This window comes from Anguilla rostrata, chromosome 11 (genome assembly GCF_018555375.3).
Source record: "Anguilla rostrata isolate EN2019 chromosome 11, ASM1855537v3, whole genome shotgun sequence".
NCBI lineage: Eukaryota > Metazoa > Chordata > Actinopteri > Anguilliformes > Anguillidae > Anguilla > Anguilla rostrata.
Genome location: NC_057943.1, coordinates 28952355 through 28977621, shown reverse-complemented (window position 1 = coordinate 28977621; position 25267 = coordinate 28952355). Strand labels below are relative to the sequence as shown.

General features: G+C 40.7%; 1 protein-coding gene and 1 long non-coding RNA gene across 2 annotated transcripts; one reads left to right on the top strand and one right to left on the bottom strand.

Annotated features, from left to right (window-relative positions):
* Positions 1–277: 277 nt before the first annotated feature.
* On the top strand, positions 278–10050 carry cbln4 (cerebellin 4 precursor). The gene is made up of 3 exons (XM_064299225.1): positions 278–1760; positions 4875–4991; positions 5471–10050. The coding sequence occupies exons 1-3, from the start codon at positions 1479–1481 to the stop codon at positions 5666–5668; spliced, it is 597 nt and encodes a 198-aa protein (XP_064155295.1). The 5' UTR covers positions 278–1478; the 3' UTR covers positions 5669–10050.
* Positions 10051–10107: 57 nt separating this feature from the next.
* LOC135234529 (uncharacterized) lies at positions 10108–13146 on the bottom strand. Its single transcript, XR_010324128.1, has 2 exons — positions 11706–13146; positions 10108–10522 (listed from the first exon to the last, which is right to left on the bottom strand). It is a non-coding gene; the product is annotated as an uncharacterized LOC135234529 (long non-coding RNA).
* Between the last annotated feature and the right edge of the window lie 12121 nt (positions 13147–25267).

The window sequence follows — 25267 nt, the reverse complement described above, 5'->3', positions numbered from 1 at the left end:
ACCTGCTTGTCTTACTTGGCATGTCTGACAGTGCATGCACGATGTATAGGCTAATTTCAATCCTTCATCTATGTTTTCTATAAACATTGCGTGCATTGCGTCAGGTGCAAAATATATCCAGTTTGCTTTCGACAGAAAAAAAACTCTGTTTTACATCCAAATACTTACTATTAATGTATTTCATCGATCGATCAAAGTTCCTTAATACTGAACCCTTGCTTTGGTTTGATTTGAAATTTGAGCTTTCTGTCTTTCAGCAGATTTCATTTAGGAAAACAACATTCGTGATGTTGTTTAAATGCTTTTCTGCAGCTCATGTCAATGACTTCAGTTAATAGTGTTTGCCTGTTTTAACAACTGGCTGAGAAAATGCAGAAATTGTTACAAGCTATACATCATTCTGATGACAGCAGGCCTAAATATTATGTGACGTAATCTTTCTGTCCATTCTTGTATTCGCCAAAATTGTAATGAAACGAGAAAAGGTTTACAACGAAATTGCGAATATTATTTTTGATTGTCTAAAAGGGTTTAGGCGTAGACAGTGTACTACTGTACTACTTATACACAAGGGCTTGTTTTGAAAGCAAAAGGGGCTGTACATCTTTGCCAGCTGTGGATCCACGACTACATCCTGTATGTGTAAAATAAGATTTGAAAAAAAAGTAAGACGCATTAATTAATCTGTGGTACGAGTGTCGTTGGCACATCGACCACCAACGATTATGTAGCCTACACCATACAGTATAGTTATTCTGTTCTCCATTAGGCTAACCTATGCCTTTTTTGCTCTGTCTCTACGATCATAGTAGAGTTATCTGCAAGACTGCTTCAATAGACAGAAGTTAAACTATTCGATTAGTGGTGCATGGTACTTGGTGAGGAGGTTGCACGTGCCTGTCTGTGAAAGATGAGTCGGATCAGGTAACGTTAGAACGATATATTTGGTGGAGACGAAATGGTTTGCTCCTTTTTATTGTCATTTAAAAGAAATTGGAATATTTACGGATTGTTGCGTAAATATTCCATTCATATGATTGCTGGCACATGGACCGGCTTTGCTGTAACACCATAGGGAATCACAGCGATAGAGACTCAGCGTGCTAGTCACCCAACGATGAATCCAGACACATTGAAGCAGAGCTACTGCCTGACAGACTGTAACCCCTTCAGCCACTAGCTATCGCATTACAGAGCCAGTGTTTCCTCAGCAGTGGGCGATATAGTCGGAATAGAGTGGGGAGAAAACAGGTAAAACGACTGAAGAACATGGCTGTAGAAAATGTTTTGTCACTTATAAAACTCCTTCATCAATAATTAACATTTACGCTTCTTGATGTCCAAGAGAGGTCTTTTATTTTTATCAACACTCATGTGCTGTTGATTTCAATAGCATACCAGCACCAGAAGCTCTAAAGCGGACCGGCAGAAGACTTGGAACTTGGTACAGCGGGGATCTTTTTCAGAAGATATTGATAATGCGGCTCAACAAGGCAGTGCTTACAATCCTTCTTTTAATCGGTTTGACCATATTCACAGAGCTTGTTGTGGCTCAGAATGACACGGAACCCATTGTCCTGGAGGGCAAATGTCTTGTGGTTTGTGACTCTAATCTAGCTTCAGATTCAAAGGGGTCGTCTTCTCCGCTCGGGATTTCAGTGCGTGCAGCAAACTCCAAGGTAGCTTTTTCCGCGGTGAGGAGCAACAACCACGAACCTTCGGAAATGAGCAATAAAACAAGAATCATATATTTCGATCAGGTAAGAAAACTGGACGTTATGTCAAGGTAAAACGTTGTGATTTGGTATGTAGCTAAACTGAAAACGCCATATAGCAGCAGACTTCCCCCTCCCCAAAATGATCACGATCTTTGGAATTTCTTACAATGCTGGTAAAAGTTGGCAACACAATGTAAGCAGCATTTATAACGACATAGCCACCCCTAGTCAGCACTTATAAATCATTTTTGGGTTTCAATTTTGAATCGTACCGAATCAGTTAATTTATTATAAGTTATTAGTCATATTATGTATATTTAAAGTCACAACACTACAGAGTTCTCTTTGCAGGGATAACTGAACTATAGTTTTTTCCCCCCGAAAACCACAACGTGGTAGGCTATAGGCTATGCATGATAGGCTACACTTCAAATGGTTTATGAGAGTGTTAATATAATTGCGACTTGAGTTTGTGAAGTAAAATAACATAAACGTTATCTTATGGATAGCCTATAATTCAAGGAACTGCTCTCAGATCACGTAACCATTGACTAGGATATATAACGGACTCGTCGACAATCCGTCTATTTTCATTCATATTAGTCTAAGTGAATTGTTCGTGTGTTCGTGCGCATTTCTTGAAAATTAATCAGAAATAAAAAACCAGCGTCCTGTGTGAAGCACTGTGAGAAGCACTGTGAAACCTGTAAAAAAAGAGTCAGTTGCAATGTACGTTCGCTTATTGTGGAGAAATAAAATTTTGCGCAACAATGACCACATTGATATTATGACCAGCTCAGTATCGACTTTACAATCAAGGGTGAGTGTGCTACAGAACATCTGTAGATGTAACGTTTTGATGACCCAGAATAATTTCTAAACTAAATTCAACTGAATGTTTCGTAAATACAAGTCTACAGACTAAATTCATTGCATGGGCAGTTTTATATTTAAACTGTCATGTGTGATACTGAAAGTACGAAAAAGGAGAATTAAAACTGATTTTATTCTGATAAAATATTCCCTTTTTGGTTCGCGCGACTAATGCTCTCATGTTTGCACTGCTGCGTCTGAAATTAAGGATTGTTCAGATAGCTAAACAAGCAAAGACAGCTTTGAGCATAATGATAACATAGCCTACACATGCACACGCATACGAAGGCTCACGCTCACACACATGCAGCTGAAGTGATGTACGCCTGCCGGTCCGGGATAAGACGATAGGCTACTACGCAGAATGTGGCACTCTCTATGGCAGCCAGGTGACGCGTCTGAGTTAAGGGATGGGGAGTGTCCCCATGAAGTCTGACAGTGACGTTGCTAGGATACCGCTAGGTAGCGTTTCTGTCCTTTTAAAGATATTTGACTATCCGCTGTGGTTTTGTGCAGCAACCGGGCGCACTGAAGACGGGAGGTTCTTAATTGGTATGTTCTCTGCTGAATAACAATTATCGAAGGAAAAAAAATCGTTAGCGTATGATGCGTTTTAATTAATATGGTGAGCAAGACTGCATTAATAAAACTTTTATTCGGTACTGGATTCCCTTAAAGGGTAAGTGTGAATATTAGTTGAAGAAATATAGCAAATTACTTGCCTTGCACAAGGACAATTATACTAACGTCTGTGTCCCTGAACATAGCTTCACGCTGCTGTCCCTGCAGCTGTTTCATCATTATCATAATAGCTAATAATAATAATAACAACAACAACAATGATGATGATGATAATAATAATGATAATAATAATAAAAATAATAATAATAATATATCATTATTATTATCCTATAATAATATGGGGGGGGGGGGGGGGGGGGGGGGGGGGGGGGGGGGGGGGGGGGGGGGGGGGGCATACGAGCTGTAAGAAAATAAATACAATTCACAATGTCACATGACAGAACAGGGAAGACTCTTCCACACTTGTCAGTGTATTGCATTTACTACACATTTCGTTCCACTATGCGCCCAGCTGCATTTTGCAGTTTGTCGGGGAGGGAGGTGAGAGGCACTGTTGCGAGGCCGTCTTTCGGCGTACACTCTATCAGCTTCACATTTACCGTGACAGTTTCCTAGGTCATCTAAATTCTTAACACGAGACGAATAAATGCAGTCTAGAGTATGCAGTTGTATTAATCAGTTGCTTACAAGCTTTGGAATTTGATGTCGTTGGGCGGAGGGGGAGCGGCTAGTGCTGTGATTATTGGCCATTAACCTTGCTTGAGCAGTTTACGCGGCAAGTTCGTAGTGTTTTTCATTCATTCCATTGACACCGGAATTGCAGTGTTGATAAGAACGAAATAAATAACTGGGTCAATTATTAAATCAACGACAAGGTAATTAGCTGAGTCATTGAGCGCTCATATCTTTTAAAGCTTTACGTGTACCACTTTAGCATTGTTGTGGACCACTAATCGTTACGGTATCCGAATGAAATTAATTTCCATTTTCAGCCACCCAGTCCCAACAGCGACAAAGAAAAAACAAGGATTACATCACTGCAATGACAAGATAGCATAACATAGATAATTATCTCATTAGCAACTTTAATTATTTACAGCCAAAATAGCTGACAGTGTCAAACACAAAAGGTGGCATTTAAGAAATGTGGGGAAAGGAGGGAGTGTTTTCAGTTAAATGACAGATGTCGAATTGTCTTATTTTGTTCATTAAGTGGCTTCGGTGCCACTGATGCAGTCTGCACGTATAGTTATGTTATGGGATGAGGCTGCTAAGAAAAAAAAAAAATGCAGCATATATTCTGACTTCTTTTTTTTTATAAATGCCTTTTTAGGTTCAGCGGAACAACTTTAATTATATATGAACAGAGCCCAAAGTTATAAATACATTTCTGTTCCTGTACCATTTGCTTTTTCATATCTAGAGCAAGGATACACCATTTACTTCAACTAATGGAGGTTGGGTGATGTTAAAGTGCTCTGTCTTACTGAAAGCAAATGAATGTCGAATGTTCGGTGAAATGTAGCTTTGATGACGCTATTACAGCACATTTTGGAAGCCTTCTGCAGCCTCAAGCTCCCTTACATTCATTTCATGTGCACTTGTCTGTCTTCAAAGGCATCTCTGTCTCACTGTACCTTTTCACCAGCTGCTGAGATACTTTCTTTTTGCTCACACATGCCCCTTTATATTTCTTTCCAGGTTCTTGTTAACATAGGCAACTATTTCACCTTGGAATCAGTGTTTTTGTCACCACGCAAAGGAATTTACAGTTTCAACTTCCATGTTATCAAAGTGTACCAGAGCCAGACCATACAGGTAAGTTTCCCATTCTGTACATGCCCAGTAATGACTCACAAGGTAGCTTACTTACTTAAAAATGACCAGTTCACATTTGTGCTCACACTTTGGAGGCAGGGTGACTACATTGCTCTGCAGTATTGTAGTAATAAACCCCTTTGAATCAACAGATATACACAGCTCAGGTGAGGTTGTTGAATGGTTCAATGTTGTGATGACAACCCCCACCCCCACTCCCCCCCCACCCCCCCCCCCCCAAAAAAACCGTGGTCAGAACAGTTAATATGCTTAGCTACAGTATGCATGATGAATATGTTCTAAAGTTTAGAATATGCACCAGATTAACCCTGTATCTGTCCTTGGTGCATGCTCCCTCACTCACTTTCACGGAGGAACACCCATTCCCTCAAGAAATGATGTCCTGGTAGTCTCCAGCACTTTGCAGGCATTACCTGCGTCCGTTTCATTTATTTATTGATGGGGTTTTTGCCGCGCAGGTGAATCTGATGCTGAACGGGAAGCCGGTCATTTCGGCGTTCGCGGGCGACAAAGATGTCACGCGCGAGGCCGCCACCAATGGGGTGCTACTCTACCTGGACAAAGAGGACAAGGTATATCTAAAACTGGAGAAGGGCAACCTTGTGGGAGGATGGCAATACTCAACATTCTCGGGCTTTCTCGTTTTCCCTCTGTAAAAGAAAAAAAAGGATAAGAGAAAAGAAAAAACAAAAAAAAAATCCAAAAAAAGAAACAAAGAAAAAAAAAAAAACCGAAACAAGGGAAATGTCTCATCAATTAACTAACAACAGTCCAGCTGTCATAATCGTGCAACTGAGAACATCAGCGTCATTTGGATTTATCCCCATGGATGACTTTGTATTTTTTTCAGTTCTCTGTGATTTTGGATAAAGAAATGCTGCGGGCGAGCAAAGGATGATGGGAAAGCTGTGACTTATGAAACACAACATTAGTAAAATGCGCTCCTTCCTGCAATGGGCAGGCCAAAATTGGTTGCCCATGCTATTTGCTTATTCCGTTCATTTGTATATGCTTTCTCATATACAGGAAACCTGGGGGGCGATGTGGGAGGTGTTGATGGAGGCAAAGGGACTTTTGCTTGTGCAATATGTGTGCTTGTCAACAATGCTCAAGAATTGTTTTTAACCTTATTAGTTTCTGTTTTTAGCTTCCAAGAGCCTCTTTGAAAAATCTCTTTTAAAAAATTCCTTCCATGTCTCCTATGTTAATTTCTCTCCCCTTCTGGGTGTAAAATGTCTCTCGTTGGCATTGGTGTTGCGGTGTCACTTAAATCCATGGGCTCATATCATCCATTAAAGAAACTCCCAGCTTACAACACGCACTCTTTATGTTGGGGTCGACTTCATGTAGAATTCGGTTTTAATTGCCAGTGTGGTTTAGAGGGTCGCTTCCTAAAGTAACAGGTGTCTGTAGACTGGGACAGGAGGTCAAAAGCTTAAATCTGAGGTGAACTATGTATAGTGCAGAATGGTAGAGACAGTAGAGGAGAATAATGATGCGTTTGTCTATTAACACCTCACGACTGAGTGGAGGAAACCAGCCAGCTTCAAGAAGGGGGGAGGGGGTCTTTGGTTTTGTCCATTTTTGTCAGGGTGGAGTTATTTTACAGATGTTGCCGTGGGCCTCTGCCTCGGGTGTCCGGGACCACACTGAGCTTGCTGTTGCGACATCCTATTTCTCAACGTGGCCTTTGTGCTGGTCGCGGGACTTCATTCGGAAGCCATTAAGCTGCCAAGCCAAGGATTTCTGTTTGTGCTGAAGGCCCCCCGCTTCATAGTCTGTCCAGGCTGTCCAGAGTTTGCTGTCTGCTCTCAGAAACTCTGAAGCAAGGATGCTGTGTGTAATTTCTGCAGAAACTGAGTCATCTCCAGTTTTGGCTCTTTGTTCTCCACATTGTTCACATACTGTTTTGTTCTATAATTGAAGTAGGTATTTATGAGTTTATCATAATGGTCTGATACTTTCCCTACTCCCCCGAGTGTGCCCCTGTGTGGAGATTTGCATACTGAATTAATTTTATTAATCTCCTTGCTTTATTTGTAGTCTATTTATGTCAGCTAGCCCTTGGCATTAGCAATTATGGGCGTTGACAGGAAAATAACTTGACAAAGGTAGGAGATTTCTCCATGATAATTGCCTGGTTACAACAAACACATCCTTCAGTATCTGGATGTTGTAATTGTGAGCAATGCTGGAGGCTGTGCTTTTATGGTTTTACAGATTTCATATTTCTAGGCTGAGAAAGAGATAAGATCCTGAGAAAGCACAGTGAACGGAACAGTCCTTTGGACATCAAGGCAACAATATCGTTGGAAAGAGAAGCTTTCATTTCATAGGCATTGGGTTCGTAGTTCCATTGGTGTTGGATTATTTATAAAATGTAGTCTTAGTCTTGCTCAGTGGATGTGAGGGGAAATGCCGATAGTGGTAATGTCGTTTTCAAAAAGCTTTTCCGTGAAAGCTCTGCCATTTGCTGAAAGCCTGTTCTGTGAAAGTTTCAGATACTGTTCACATGCAACCTTAGACATTTTAAAGCAAGTCAGCCAGGCCTTTGTTACCACTCTTTAAACAAGGATACTGCATAGAATACGTTACAGAGAAAGGCTGGTTCATACTTCAGGAGGCAGTCACCGTTCATAGAGACTGCAAAGCAGTAAACCGCATGCGGCCTAGGTTTTGTGGCCACGCGGATAGGAAAACAATGACATGGACAAGTCCAATGCTCTCACTGAGTGCAGAGTGTATGATTATATCAGAAAGAGCTATGAAAAGCTTGACAGTGTCCATTGTAAAAGGCCAGAGGGTGCACGCAGCGGCTGGGGTTCTGTTTAGCCTTTTTAGAGTGTGTCCCGGAATAAAGTGGCCCTAAATGACGCCTTCCACACCACTAAGCAATTTTTGCAAGACTACAAAAAGCTGTTTCACTGTTGTCAATGGTTAGTTGTACCCCTGTTCCCATACCAGGATAGATGTTATTTCAGTACGTTCATATGCCAACTCACAAACCACACTATTATGTTAAGTGCTGCTTTCTGGTGTGAAAGCACAATGCGCCAATCATGGTCACATGAATGAACTGGCGTGTGCAAAAGAGACCTGCTGCGGCTACAAACGGTTTGGCAGAAATGGTTCTCTCAATTTTTTGCCCTGCTCGGTTTATCAAAAAAAAAGTCATATTTGAATGACTTGAAACTCACAACTATGAGTGCAATGTAACGTTTGTTTTCTGGGAAAAAAAATGACCCGTAAAATAAGTCACGGTTCTGTCAGATTGCCCAAAAATTTTGCCTTGGTTTTAATTATTTGTATGTACTGAAGAAAAAAAGCATATAGCATTTGCCACAAAAAATTGTTTTTTTAATAACGCTGATCTGTTACACATTTGGTTTGTATGTTTATGGGGATATAGGCTGAATTGGATGGTCATTGTTTTTATCTCTGTGATGGAGCTGTGGATACAAAGATACTCATTTTTTCACACAGGCACCCATTGGTATAGGCCATTCCTTAGGTTCAATCAAGTGACTTTTAATTTCCATTTGTACCTTTATGGAATGGTTGTATGTGAATATGGTTATATTCCAAATGTATTTCAGACAATATATAATATATAAAGAGGAAAATGAAAAGTATAGTTTTGGACATACGTGCATATAATTCTATTCTAAACCCCCCACTGGATTTGGGAAGAGCCTTATACAGTTAAGAAGCATGTACTACTTTGAGATATTAAGAGTTTGTATTAGAGGGTTTTTGGTTAGACACGTGCGTATTCATGTTTGACTAAATGTTTATCGTTTGACTATCAAGCTCAGATGTTGTTTTAACGACATATACATCCCTACCTATCCCTTTTATCTCAAGGTGATCAAAGCAATTCCCATGGAATGTTAGACTTTTGTGATACATTTTGCTGTCTATTAATCACCTGGCCTCACATTTTTCACACAGACGTGACACAGAAAGGCTCTGTGTGAAATTCGGCAGAAGGATAATTGGTCTGAAGTGTAAAAATGGTTCTGTAGGATGCTGGCAAGTACACTCCATTAACTGTGGAGACGGTCATCAAGTCTGCATGGAAATCTGCCATTGAGACATTTGGAACTCCATATTTCATTGTTTATTCCTCTATACATATTTTTAAATTAAACTTTTAAAAGAGCTGATGAAGAATCTGTGTTGAATGCTTTCCATTTTAAAGGATCAATACAGGCACATGTAATGAAATACGTGGAGGGATTGAAGCGTTTAAATTTCCAAGAGCCTTTAATGGACTATGCTGTATTTCTGCCTCTCCGTTTTACTTTGCTGTCAGTTTTCATTTCTGTTACTCCCCCCCCCCCCCGTGCTCTCAGATTAAACTTGAAACATCTGTGATGAAACGTGCTGTCTGATATATACTTTTAAACTTGAGAACTGTTTTCATTTTCTATCTCTGACATGACCGGGAAATCGTTAAACAAAAGACCCGGCCTGAACCCTGCTGGTGGTTTGTGTTTCAAAACTGGCTTCGTGGTTGTGTTTAGGTCGAGACAAAATTACTCCCATTGGGGGAAGTGAGATTCAAGAGCTTGTGTGAAACAAAGAATATTGACCAACAGTCACCTTTTTTAGATGCTTGGAAAAAATGGATAGATCAACAATAAATACTGCCTTCAATGACTACTTTTTATAATATCCAGCCAAGTTTTTAGCATAAATATGAGATTATATATCAGTCAATATTTTTCTTTAGATTCATTGAAACTCCAATGAAACCCGAGTAGTTTGCTTTGTCATTTCAAACAAGGTTAGTGATCACCAAGTCAATAAAAATGTTTTTGCATGCATTTAATAAAAGACAAATGTTGTTTGAATTCAGGCCAAAATTAGAGTTAAGGACACATATTGATTCAATCTAGGCCCAAGTCAAAAGGGGAATGTTGGATCAAAGTTACTTTCTCTAAAACTTCTTTAACATAATCTTGGGATGTGCCAAACCAAATTTAGGATGTAAAACCTAACTGTGATATCCTGGCTGTTAGTTTTGCCAGTCACTGTCTACAGTTTTCAGATTTGTGGCATAAAAATTGTCAGTTAAAATGAAATATGTGTCTTTTCTTTATTATGGAAATGCACCACTTGGATAAACTATACAGTGCCCTCCATAATGTTTGGGACAATAAAAACATTTTTTTTTCATGATTTGGCCATAATTTTAGTTTTGTAATCAAACAATACATGTGTGGTTAAAGTTCAGATTGCTGACATGCTTTCACCATGTAGAAATTACAGAACTTTTTATACATAGCCCCACATTTCAGGGCACCATTCATGCTTGAAATAAATGGCTTCACGGGTGTTTCTGATTAGTTAGGTGTGTGCAGTTCCTTCGTCAGTGCAAGTATAAGAGAGCTTTCAGTATCTACTCCTGATTCTTGGCTTGTGATTGACCTTGGAGTCTGTTATTGGCATCTGTCAACACAGGGACTGGAGGTGTGCCAACGGTAGTCCAGGGAGTCATTATAATGCTGAGAAATAAGAAAAAACAGTCAGCTATACTTATAACATTAACCTGAAAGGATGTCCTAAAATAAAGAAAGCGGATGGTTAAAGATGCCATGGGGCCAGCTGGAGAGGTGAGTCTTCAGTCTCAGAATATCAGTTGGATTTCTGCTGTTCTGACTGCAGTGGGAAGCTTGGGGTCCAGAAACAAATGTTTGCATCCTGACCCAAGCCCAAAGAAGCCTTAAGATACGTGATTTTGATGGGTGTTTGGCCTATTTTTAGTTCAGTGACATAAGGTCAGATTGGGTATGGGCTCATACATCTTTCTCAGTGAAGCGCTGCCAACCCGGGAGTTTACGACACTGCATTGCAATGCTTCTGCTAGCCGTTAACAACGATTGAAAAGAATGGCTCAAAGGTTTTGGTTTTTGTAGTGTACTATTATGCTCAAATAGCAAATTAAAACAGCCGTATTTGACAGCATATGAGAGAAAACTTATTAGTGGCAAATTTAAGAGCTATTTGGCTAGCCTGTTCTGATCAATACAAACAATGACAAATGTATTCACGTCAAGTTTAACAGAAAGAAAAACGACACTAAAGCAAGCTGGCTAGCCTGTTCTAATCATTGCGAACATTAAATATAATTGACTCCTCTATTTTACATACATATTTTATGCAAACACAGAAATAACAAGGAATTCGCTCTTGTGCTGATTGTTGCAGAGGTGCAAGTGACAAACTTATTAATACCATGCTTAATAGAATTAAAAACATGTTTCAAAAAAGTGTGAAAACTCAAATATTGGCTGTTTCAATTTGCTTGTTGAGCATAAAGGTACACTACAAAAAATAGAAGCTTTGCATTCTCACAAAGATAAAAAAACAAAGGTGCAAGATCGCACCTTCACAAGCAGCTTTTCTGTGTGAATCACTGCTTCATTTTATTTTGCGCTGTATGGTATTTTTGGCTTGATGTCGGGCATTATTGGGTTTGGCCACACCACTAGCCAGAACAGAAAAGAGAGTGACCAGGAAGTCCAACATGTAGAAGAGGGGGAATGGGCCAGGCACCCAGAGGCTGCAGAACAGAGAGGTCCGACTGGTGTGTCAGGCTTTAGCTGCCCAATAGGCTCGCACCAAGGTTTCAAATCTGATTTGAGCCAATATTGGTAGCCAGTGAAGTAGATGAGAAAGGAGTATTACATGGTTCAACGCGGTGATTTTGTAGACCAGGTCAGCTGCAGTGTTCTGGATAAGCTGCTGTACCACTCAAAAGATTCCTAGCGGATGAAGATGGTGACACTGTGGTGTCCTCCTGGGTGGGAGAAAAAGGTCAACAAGAGGAGAGAAATTAACTGGTAGTATAACATCTCAGTTTTAGTCAAGTTTAGCTTCAGGTGAGCATTTGACATGAATTTATTTGAAAACTGTGGGGACACATCTAGTGGGCAGGAATGAGAGGAAATGCTTGGAAGGATGTCAGGAGAAATGGAGTGGAGGCGGGGTGTGGTGACAATATCAGGCTAAGTGGTTGGTGGAATAGAAGGAATCGAGAGAGCGGGGAGGGAAGGTTGCATGTTAGAGGACTCCGCCAACATGAAGGAGTTATGGATGTTGGTAGACATCCTATCAAAGACTTGGTGAAGCCATCTGCAGGGAGGGTTGAAGGAGGTGGAGAGGAGAAGAGAGGTTGAGGAGTGAGGAGAAGATGAAGTCCAGTCTGTGTAGGCTAGAGGATGAATTCTCTAATCTGGCCTGATAAAAGTAAACCTTTTAAACCAGCACAGTGACAGAGGATCAAAATGCAGAGGAGCGAGTCCTGCCTGGACAGGTCAGCAGGGTCTCTGGGTTTGTGGCCTTTTCTCTCTGCAGCCTATAGTGAGGTCCTGTTAGTGCAGAGGATGTCAGATAGCCACGAGCTAGGAGAGGATAGCCTTGCGGGTCTGGTGACAGAGAATGAAGTGTTGATTAGAGAAGAGCATGGATACAGCGGTATCACTAGATAGCTGGGAGAAAGAAATGTGAGGGATGGAGGGAGAGTGGTTACAGAGATTACAGTATACTGTGACAATAGGATTGAGAGAAGAGAGGGGTTGAGAGGAAGTATACTTTAAAACTCAAAAGTGGTCTGTCAGAGTTGATTTAACACTGAAATTTTAGTTTCTATGTACACCATTTTGTTTTGGGTTGTGTGTTGCAAATATTGAGACAAAGCACTGTGATTAGACTGATTACTCCCCTTTCCCAGAGTGAACCAGATTATGGTAAAACACAAACTGGAATGTCAATCTGTTCTGTTAGAATGCACTGAAACATACTTTGCGTGAGTGCATATACATCAAGTGCATATGCAGAATTACTTATCTTAAGCAGAGGGTTTCTTAGATAAAGAACAAAAGGGAGGTCCATAACACCAAAACCACTAAGAATCTTCCAGAATTACACGCTCATGCTCACCTCACTGCTGAGGGACATGTGTTTGTGGAGCAGGGAAAGAAATCCAGACTGAAGCAAGCTGTCATGACACAAAGTCAAGAGCATGTCTTTACGAATATTGAGGGCAAAACCAATCACAAGCCAGCACTGAAGAGAGAGCGGATGGCTCCGTATGCCCCTCCCCCAAAGACTCAGACCGCTTTGCATTCTGTTACATTACCCTCGGAGTAACATTGGGGGAACGGAGCGCATTTGCAATGCAGCTGGAGTTGTATTAATCAAAATCTTGCTCTCTCGCCCCTTTTGCCTGATGAAATGGCCCCGGGAAGGGTGGGGAGGTGCTAAATTATGTGTAATGTTAGCCTGTGACAAGAAGAGGACGTCGCAGACTCCCGATTAGATGGACGAATGTTCCGCGATTCATGAATTTTGAGCCGGGCGAGGGGGCCATGTGGACTGGTTTTCAGAATAGTCCAACCTTCAAAAGTTTAAAAAACCACTCAGCCCTCAATTTGGAGTCCATTTATACGAGAGGAAAAACATTCCAGTTAAACCAACTGCACCACATGAATAACATTTACGTAACTATCCACTTTTGGAAGTTGCAACTTTTAAAATTCTAATAAATTGTTCAAGTTGCCTAATAATAGTTTTTCCACAGACCCAGTAGATATTAACATAAACTCATCCCGATTGCCACTTTTGCAGAAAAATACAAATATCAGGGCAATGACACCTCTTTGTGTTTCACTGATAAGGCTAAAAAAAAGTGTTAAGACACTGAATTTCCTTGTACAGCAATTATTACAGATAATGACTCGCCAGTCTGAAGCCTTTCCTCAGCTTGTCACAACCTGTTTAACAAGCTACTGTGGCAGGATGTTGTGTAATACCCAGCATATCCGAATACCAACACCAAATTTCTTATTCTCCCACAGATTTCTATGCCAACTTAAGGAGCTGAGTGGTGCATAACCACCACTTATAAATCATGGATCATTTATTAGATTGGTGCTGCGTTTTCATAGCCTATTCCATGGATACAATACTTTAAAATGTAAGATGTCTAAGGTGAGCTTGGAAAAATACATTGTGTGTTGATGAAACTGGAGGTCTGTAGACAAAAGTATCAGCTCTGAAGAGGAATACAGTCCCATTTATTGTTCTTTTAGGCATGCTGAACTCTTAAAACAGTCAACTACTATGCAATAACACCAGCTGGGTAACAATGTGTTTTACTAGTGTATGCATTATAAACTCAGTCATCAACAGTGCCTGTTTATATCGTCCAATCTTTCTCCTTCCATCCACACACACACGCATGCACGCACACAGACACACACACATACACACTCAGAGACACATTACACAGTTGTTTACTGTCTTACTGCAGTTCTACCGAAGTCTATATTTCCCAAAAAGTTAAAATAAAAATCAAACAAGTTGCATCCAAATCAGGGAATATAGGTTCAACCAATCAGAGAGCTTCATAGAGAACAAGTTTTCAAATGGGTTCCATTTGATATAGCAATTATACCCTATGGACCGCGGAACAAATTCAGTAGAGTTGTGCTTCGTCATTTAAACCTGTTTTGATCAGAATAAAGAGACGCTGTGCGAATTTCCTTTGGCAGTGTGAAGCAAATGTGCTCGCCATTTTCCAGAAAAACGTAGGAGGGAAACAATGTGACAAGCTCATCATACAGCAGCGTTCTTTTTTTTACAGGCTCCCAGTATGGAACGCCCAGTCATGCTCACGCTGCAACGTGCTTCACAACTTCCGTTGTCGATATGAAAGGGTGCAGACAAGCATATGCTCACCTCTGGAGCAGGTGATGTCAGCTGCTGCTTTGTATCACTCATTACATTTTTTTTTTTTACATTACAGGCATTCAGCAGACGCTCTAATCCAGAGCGACTTAACACAACTTTTTTTTTACATATCATTTACACTACATCCATTTCATACAGCTGGAGTGGGCAGAGTGGGCGGCAGCGTAACACAGCGGGTTACACGCCCAGTTCCTTACCCACTATGCTACATTGCTGCCCCACTCTGCTCACTCCACAGTTTGAAAGTAGGGTAGGCACAGACATTAGTCAGTGGTAGTATCCTCCACTACCCTCCAGCACTAGACCCTATTATGCATCGCCCTGTGGAGCTGCACTGGCACAGTCTGAATTTGAAAGCAGGCCATGGGGCCCGTCCACAAACCAAAAGTGCCTTAAGGAGGATGAGGCACCCAGCAGTGTGGTAATAGATTCCTAATTCATCAGGTGTTTCATGTTTTTTTTCGCTCTCCCCCTTTCACGTGTGCTGTCCGTCCTATGAAGCCTTCCCCACGCTTAGAACTGTTCAGAATTTGGGCTGCTTTTATTTGTCTCTATTTGTCATTAAATCTTAGCTAGCTGGGCCCTACCTCTCGTTACCTGCCTCTGGTGTAGCATTTTAAAGTCCTTATCAGCTAGTGAAGGATCTTTATTAACCCCCCCACCCCCCCCACCCGCCAGTCCACCTTCTCCCATCCTGCTCATTTGCGCCCGATTGATTGGTTCCCTCTCGTATAGTCTTGCCAGAACAAATTACCTCACCAGTGCACTAGAGCACCAACACAATGACCATCATTTCAGCTGAATGTTTCATCAAGACCTTCCAGTTTCAGCTCACTGACAAGGCCATCTTTGGATAGAGAATTAACATTTCGCTCCATATATGAGAGAGCTCAAAGACGTGAGAGAAGGAAAAAGTGGAAAATATGTACACAGCTGGTGGAATTTCAATACTCACCCATACCATGCAAAACATGTGAACTACACATCCAGTTCATTTAGTTTTCCTGGCATCTAATTAACTCCTAGAACAAGTTTTAAAACAATATACATAGTTGAATTTTCCACCTCATTAAAGATGAGAAATTTACTTATCTTTACTCATCAATGCTCTCCACCTTTTTAAGTGATTTTTTACATTTTTTTACATTAAGTAAACAGGAAACCGTACAATAGGAACTGTCACAGTCATTATCACCCTGAAAAATCGAGGCATACCTTATGCTCTGTAATTTTGTACATCCTGTCTACACACTGTCAAACTCTGTACTGCTTGACATAGAAATTCTCCCTGAATGTGAATGTAAAACAAATCTAAATGGTTTGCCTGATCGATTGGGATCAATTGAATTGAACCTATTTCTGTGTTATAGTAACAACTACCAAGCTATAATAATAATAATAATAATAATAATCCATCAATTATACCCGCTTATCCTGGGCAGGGTCACGGGGGGTGCTGGAGCCTTTCCCAGCGTGCATTGAGCGAGAGGCAGGAATACACCCTGGGCAGGCCACCAAACTGTCACAGGGCACACACACCATTCACTCACACACTCATACGCACATACCTATGGGCAATTTAGAGTCTCCAATTAGCCTACCAGCATGTCTTTGGACTGTGGGAGGAAACTGGAGTACCTAGAGGAAACCCATGGAGACACAGGGAGAACAAATAATAATAATAATAATAATAATAATAATCTTTGCTAATAATGTTATATTGATGAAACATTTTCATTTGGTGGATAACACTTCCAAAATGGCCTCACAGCATACAGTATTTATAGTTCCAGACTGAAAAATGAATATACAGAATTCTCTTTGTGAAATTCAGGTCTATATGTAATCAACACCTGTCCTTACTTTAGACTTACAAATAAATCCAAGTGTTTGAATTTAAAAGCTGCCTGCTGAATGGAACCTTTTCTCTTTCTTTAATTTGAATTACGTGCAGTTAAGAAATATTAGTAGATGCCAAGATGGATGCCAAGATGTATGCCCAGATTTGTATTTTAAAAGGCCAACCGGTGCAGAGATCCACTAATTGTTGGAGACTCCCCCTTCCGAAGGAATTTGATGAATTGCCCATTCATCTTCCTTAGCTAATGTCCCTGGGAGGCAAGAGGAATGGCATGTATAATTTAAGATACTCCGGGTAGAGCACTATCAATCATAAACACACTCACATTGTCCCGGAAAGGAGAGGGTTTTTTTCAACTGTACTGAGTAGCCTAAATTAAAAGGAACCTTCCCCTTCAGTGTTGTGAAAGATGATGTGCAGCAATATTTTGTCACTACGATTAAAATATGTGTAAAGAAAGGTTGCTTTTCCCTCCCTGGTCCTTTACCATGAAAGGCTCCGACTGCAGTTCCTCCATAACGGAGGTCTGTAAAGAAAACCTTTTGTTAATGAACTGCATTCCTCCAGTTGTCATAACACATCCACGTAACTGTACAACTCTACGTGCATGCAGACTTCAGCTCAGTGACTGTTTAAATATTTCAAAAATAGAAACGTTTCCGGGGATAGGAAACGGCGACAACAGGCATCCCTGTGGAAATTTGGCAGCAGAGATGTAGCAAGTTTAATTAATTCTGAAGCGGTGGGACGCGACAGAACGGAGCATGTTTTTTTTCAGCGGCGGGCTATCGACGCACAATGGAATGCGAATGAATCAAACTAATGAGGTTGCCACCAGCTCACCGATACTCCACTGAAACGGCGAAACAGAGGTGCGAACTCTGAAACGAGACCATTAGCCTCATTAGGATGTAGTAACTCAGCTAATGACATCGATGTTCTTTTCAGAGGCTGGCATACTAATACGCTGTTAACATGGCTCAATATTGCATATCTGATTCGCCTTCTGAAATAATGTTCCCGTGTGCGTTTAATGAAACATTTACTGAAGGTGGAGAAGTAATTACTTAGTTAAAGTGCAAAGCGTATGCCACACACCACTCATAAAAAGCAGTCATTAAAAAAAGGAATTATATATGTATAACAATGTTTAAAAAGGGGGTTATGTATGAACAGTGCTGTAATTTATACATGGTGATACCAAAATGCATAATACCCTTTAATAAAAGAATCTGCACTTTAGGCACTCGTGAATTGTTTGATTAAAAATCTAAAATTGTGGAGGATATACTGTATATTATTTTATCATTATTTCTTTTAACTTTTGAGTGACCAAGTAGATGTATTAATCCACGGCTTCCCTGTATTCACTTCGGTCACAAAGCACAAATAATTTCAGATTCACTTACCTTTTTGCAGATCACTCACCATTTGAGGTGTACAGCAAAGAAATGCCTGTGCACCTATGCAAAAGCAGGAAGCAAAACAGACACTATGCAGTCATGGTGCTGTCAGACCACTCACTGCACCTAGAGAATGGGGGAAAAAACTGATGAACAAAAAGCTGGGAAATTTGCAGCCAATAGAGAATGGTTTTGGGGAGTTAGAGGGGATGTAAGTAGGAATGATATATTTAAGCTTAACAGGCTTACGGGTATCTGGGCACAGGTATTTTTAAGGAAACATTAAATGCAGGGGAGTCCAATGAATGCAACACAGAGGAGGATCATGGGAAAAGGGGACCTGAGAAGATACTTCACTAGCTACAGCAGGGACAGGTGCCAAAGCTTAGAGCAGAGGTACACAGTAAAATGTTCAGTGTTAAATCAACTCTTACAAAGGACATATGGTGCTGATTGGATTCAGTTGGTCGACCGATAGCTGCAGACTCATATATTGTCGTAGAATTAAAATGTGTTTCAAAACAAATTTTAAAGCCTGAATTATGTGGCCCACAGTTGATTGAGGCCCGAAACATCTGCATAGTGTTTATGCCAGGAGCCAGTCTGGATAAGCCAGACTCATTTTGGAGCGAGGTGCTGTGGACCAATCAAACAAAAATGGAACTCTCTGGCCACATTTACTGTTCCTTTCAATCTTTGAAATTCAGCAAATAAAACATAATTGCGCATAAAAATGTACAGAAATGTGTCATCTTTGTTTGTTCACTGCTGAGATTGTTCTTACTTCTTTTTACTTAGAAAATCAGCAAAACATGCAATCTGACCAGGGGTGTCCAAACTTTTGCATACCACTGTTTTTCCACATACATGTACATATATTTGAAAATATATCAAAATAGATTTCTGACATTTCACAAAAGACATTTCACAAACATGGACATACATTCATACATATATACAAGTATATGAATGAAACATAATATTGTACATTTGTTAATATATTTATGAAATACATTTTTTGTTTCAATTTATATCATTTATGAAATGTTTTAAGTACATTCCTTTCCAGTTTGGAAAACAAATCTTGAAACATATTACTTCTCTATATGGGCAGCTGTACCAGCAGATGTACATCTTGGGAAGAATTTAGAGGACATGCACCACATGTCCTCTAAAAAGGATGAGATGAAAAATACCTGATGAATTAACCCATTAAGGTGTAAGATCACAAATATGTGATTAGAATGTTCTTAACTGAACATTCTATTGCTGATGTAACAGTCACTACTGGGTTCTAAAACACTAACTTGGAATGTTGAAAAAAACCTACTCTTCTAAGGGTTAAAAATGTATGGCTGTCTGAATAATCTAAAGTAGCATCATCCTTCCTTTTCATTTTAGTAATCTGAAGTGACATCTGAGCGACTGAGTGAACATCCTGCCATATTGCTTTCACATGTCAATTCATTAAAGGCATGGCTCTAGCCAGACTGGGGGGAGGGGGGGGCGGGTTGGAATTCAATTGCAGACCGGGGAGTCAGTGGGTCCGGCCACCGACTGTCATGGACGCGGTGCATGGATTTGTCATACTTCTCCCTCTTTGGTTGGTGCACCCCCCCCCCCCACCCCCCACCCCCCACCCCGAGATGGATGGTGCCACAGGTGACCACCTTGTCACCTGCGTCTAGAGCCAGCCATGGCTACAGGTCAGGCGAAGGGAGGAAGGATGCAACTTTGGAGTTTTCAAATGCTTCAGAGGGGATTAAAAATGTGTTCCCAGAGCTCCTTCGTATTATTAATATGTGAGAGCGCACCTCAGTCCTCCAACGCACACAAACAAAGAAGGGAAGCCGAAGCGAATGAGAAGATAAGTGACAAAGCGAAACACGGCCGCCGGGGGACGAGGCTGTTCCTGAACGCAATTACACGTACCTGCTTGCGGAGTCACGTGACCGCATCTTGCGGCCTCCCCCTGGGACGTACTCGGAGCACGCGGAGTTCCCCAAAGCACCGCCCACTTCGGTCCGCCTAACCGTGACGGGCGGGTCCCAGGCAGTCGCTGAAGAGCGCTCTGCGCTCCCCCCGTGCATTCTGCTCACGCAGTCTCTCCTCCGGGGGCCTTCTCAAGAGGCATCACCAGACAGCGCGTCTCCCGACTCTCACTCAGCTGCTGTCTCACAGAGCCGGGATTCTGCTGTTTTGTTTTCCTGAATGTACAGTGCGGTCCGTATGGATTTGGACCGAGGCGCAATTCTTTGGCCTGCTTTACTGCCGTTAACGCTTCTCTGGGCCTCATGTCGAGAGACGACTGCAACAGACTCCAAATGCAAATGCGCAACCTACTATCAGCTCTAGACCTATTGTTAGCTTTCTTGCGCATTAACTAATGATGCAACAACACAGAGCATGCCAAGAAACAACTGAACATCCTATTGCCCAATTACTTTTGGTCCCCTAAAATGGGAGAAGAGCTATAATTACTGTACATGGATGTAAATACCCACAACTTAAAGCTGACAGTTAGCTCTTAAACCTTGTATTCATTGTTTAATTTCAAATCCAATGTGCTGGAGTACAGAGCTGAAATAACTCCACTTACTCACAGACTGCTCTGTGGCTCACGCCAATGTGGATGGACACACCACAATATACTGTAAATGTGTGGACTTAAAAAAAATATAATTATAAATATATTTCACGGCAATGTATTTTTAAAAATACATATTTTGAAAGCTGAACGTGGCAAGCTTTTTATATTTGCCCATACAGTGTGAAATGTTCCAATATCTTGATCATGTATTTTATTTTTATATTAAAAACTGAAGCAATCAATTTCTGTGAGGGCTAAGCCTGTCTACATCTGTTTCTGGCACTTGTCCCTTCTTCTACTCCCAACACATATGTGTTGTAGAACAGGGCTGCCCAATCCTGTTACTGGAGATTCACCAACCTGTAGGTTTTCCTTTCAACCCTATTTTGGCACACCTGACTCTATTCATTAGCAGCTCAATGAGACCTATAACTATTGAGTAAGGTTTTGTTAGGGTTGGAGAGAAAACCCAGAGGATGGTAGATCTCCCGGAATAGGGTTATTCAGCCTTGTTGTAGAAGCTGTGGAATAAATACGAATGACAACTAAATTACCACCTGGTATGAAATTATAAGACTTAGGATCTGGCATGTGCACCAACACCAACATTAACATATGCTGAAGCATATGCCCTTACCTTGAGACAGCAAAATAGCCCTTTTGGCTGCAGCAAATCTCCCCGTGTGCCTACAAACAAAGGAAAGATAGGGATTAATAAATCACAAAAGGGTTTTTTCGAGCCAATTTGTGTGGAAGGTACAAGGTGCATTCTGCACAGTTATCATGAAGAATTTCTTTACACAGAGAGTTGTCAAGATGTGGAAGAGATTGATGGATCAAGGGCACCCTTGAGCTGATTAATCCAGGTTTGATGTAGTTTGATGCTGGATATTCTCCTGTTTTGAGGTAGTTTCCCCAGTATTATATATTCTTATATATATATATATATATATATATATGTTCTAAACCCAAAGGCTCAAATACCTTGCAGGCACCTCCACGTGGATTCCCATAATCCTTCAGTTCCCCTTGATCTCCATAAGTTGTTAAACACTAAATGAGCAGAAGCTATGTTCACCTGTATTCATTTATCCTGCTCACTGATGCTTTGGATGTTTATAAAAGGCATTTCTGGCTAAGCAGGGCCATTTTCCTGTTCCTCAAAAGGACATTTTGTTCTGAGCACAGGATGAACCAGGTACATTGGCCCACCCGTTCACACGTTAGATAAATCACCAGAACACCTCACTATCTGTTATGCGACTATCAAGTCATCTGCTGAGGCCTCAGTGTTCATTTCTTGGAGCACAGCCAGGTCCTCTTTTATGAGACTTCATTTGACCTTCTTGGACTCCCTTGAGCCTTGAAACTTTTCGGCATCACACTTGGGGCTCTATTTTTTCTTTCGAGGTGCAATTGTCAAGCACAATGTGCTGGCGAATTAGGCTGTGTCCAACTCAATTTCAGTCATTTTGAGTTAAACTACAATCTGGTTGCACAAGAGGCTGGATTTATACAAATAAATTATCTGTGGGTGTGCTGGGGGTTTGGTTTCATTACTGGCAATCATTTGTTTCTCTTTAAAAACAGCGCATTTACGCCACAGCCAACTGCTAATTTTTCATGACCAAAGAACAAGCGCATTATGAGAGGCTTCGTTAAATACCATTACTCCTGATATCAAAACAAATGTGAGTCTGAATAGTTTTAATTTTCATATTTCCTCCTCAAACAAAAATATATTTAACATTTATATGCTAATGCTTGTTTCTTTGCAGTCAATTTTTGTTTAACAGCATAATTCAAAACAAAAAATAAAAACCACTTCAACTCAGTTTCATTAATTTCAGACATGCACTTGATAAGATGAACATACACTCATTAGAGAAATAGCACTACAGCCAGTCTCTGCTTTCTCATGCCATCCATTTATACAGCTGGATGTATACTTACACAGTTCTGGTTAGGTGCTTTGCTCAAAGGCACGACGGCAGTGTCATACCTGGGAATGGAACTTAGATTATTAGAATATTCACCCAATGGGTCCAAACATCTGAAATGTATATTTTAACATTCCAATGGTTTGGCACTATCATTAGCCCTGCCAAATGCACAATTAGAAGAAAGTTGTCTGTGTGTTCCGGGCCCAATGTATGGATTAAGTTAGGGTTTTTAGCCACGTTTTTACAAATTCATATCTCACACTATTTGAAGGGTGTAGGAGTGGTCTCATACCTTCCTTGTGTCTCTCAATCAAGTAGCTTACACTACTACCGCAATACAAATGCACTGCCTAAATAGCTGAAATTAGACTGCATAACTGGACATACTGTAGCTTCCATTTTAAATAGCCAAATTGAAATAAACAAGTATTTTCTTTCACATCTATATTATGTGTTCATGCATTCATAATGGCACCAAATGTGCTACACATTCATAATGGCACCAAAATAGCACAATGCGGCAGCATTTGAGTTTAATCCTGGTCTGGGTCTGTTTAAATGTAAACACATTATTCAACTCCAAACTTGCACAGCGCTGAATCTTTCAATTGACTGACGCCCAAATCACGTGGATGCAAATGGGTTTACTGCAGACCATAACACAACCAATCCTGGCACGAACAACAAATTTGCACAAGAAAAGCAGTTTAGTCGAAGGCTGGGCAAGGCAGACTGGAAGGTGTGGCATCTGACAAAATGACAAGAACAGGCCATTCAGCCCAACATGCTTGCCATTTTCCTATCTAAATTGTACCTCATGCTCTGATTACCTACGGACTAGATGGTATCGAACACCATATCAAGCCTGGTCTTGAAAACCCCAACAGTTTCTGCTTCTACTACATGACTTGGCAGGCCATTTCGCCCTATTGACCACTTCATGACCAATTCCTAATGAATTTACCTTTGTAAATTTCCATTAATATCCCCTCGCTCTACTAACAGAACTCAACCTCAAGAATCTCATGTAGTTCACTTTGTTAATCCCCTTTATGAATTTAAAAGCCTCAATCAAATCACCCCTAAGTCTCCTTGTACTGAGCTTGAAGAGATTAAGCATCTTAAGTCTTTCCTTATAGCTTTGATCTTTTATACCAGGATCAATTTGGTTGCCTTTCTTTGAACCTTTTCCAGAGCCTTTTCTTTGTAGTACAGTCCCCAAACTGCACACAATACTCCAAGTGTGGTCTAACAAATGTATTGTATTATATAATGTATTATATTCAGTGCTTTTGGCTATATCTCCCAGCATCCTGTTGGCCTTTTTTTTTCCTGCTACAGCACAGTGCCTAGAACCTGAAAGGAATTGATCAACCATTACTCTTTAAGTTTTTTTTCAAATTCCAGTTTTGTTCCTCCCATAAAGTAATCCTGTTTTATGCAGAAGTTTACACTACAAGCCCACTTTTGGATTTTGTTTAAATCTTCTTGTATTACTTTAGTAGATACCAAACTATTAGCAGGGCCTCCCAGTTTTATGTCATCAGCAAATTTAACTAATGTACTTTCAACGTCCCTGTCAAGGTCATGGAAATATATAAATGAGAAAGACCTCTGGTCCCAGCACAGAGCCTTGAGGGACTCCACTTCCCCCAGCACGCTGCTTAGATAAGATCCCTCCTACTACTCTTTGTGTTCAACTCAGGTTACCAGGGATTGCCATTTAGTTCTGAAAACTAGCCAATATCGATTTTTCTTGACTGTAGGATTTCAATCAGTCAGAAGCTATAATTACTAATGTTACAGCCTAGTGCTACTGGAAAAGTTATTTAGCCAGATACAGTTACAACTGTTGCTGGCTAGTTGTAGCTAGCCAGTTTTACAGCTCAATAGCTTGTCAAACATTATTAGTTATTTAGTTAGCTCACTAACCACAACTTAAAGAAATGTGAGAAACGACATTAGAAATATTCTTGTCACAATGATCAACCTTGTTTTCTTCCGTAAAATCCTGCAGATAGCCAGCTACGAGATACAAAGTCAGTTTGTCAGATGATTTGAAAGCTTTCTCAGTGCGCGCCTCCACGGGTCATGTCATTCCTCAGCGTTCACTGCCCAGTGTGCATGCTCTAGTGCCGAAAAGCCCCGTAGTCAAACATGGCAGCCTGGCTTCATGTGCTAATGAGCAGCTCCCATAGGAATCTGTGGAGCTGGTAAGTGGAAGCTGTCTCCAGCTCTGCCACTCTGAAATACCTCTTGTAATTCCTACTGTTTTCATTTTGCAATTAAGTCTTTCTTTTAACATATGCTTTAATACAGTATTGCAACAAGCCTGCTGGGAGTGGGGGAAATCTATGACTAGGAAAGCATCTAACAGATGTAGGACAAAGGGCAGTTTGCCGTTATTTAAAAGTATTCAGCAAAGTGCTTCCGATAATATATCGAATATGCGAGGACTCCTATGACAACCGAAAGTAATCCTAACCGTGAAACACATTTTGTTACGCCACAGTAGCCAAAGAAATGCCATTGAGATGGATGAAGAAACATAATTTTAAAAGCAGGCAGCTTTACCAAGCCTGGCAAATCAATTGTTAAGCGCTTTATCCCAGAGTATTACACGTGGCTACACCTAGTAGTTTTGATGCAAAATGTTTGGAATGAACAGCTATGGACCCAATCATATAACCTTTTTTGAC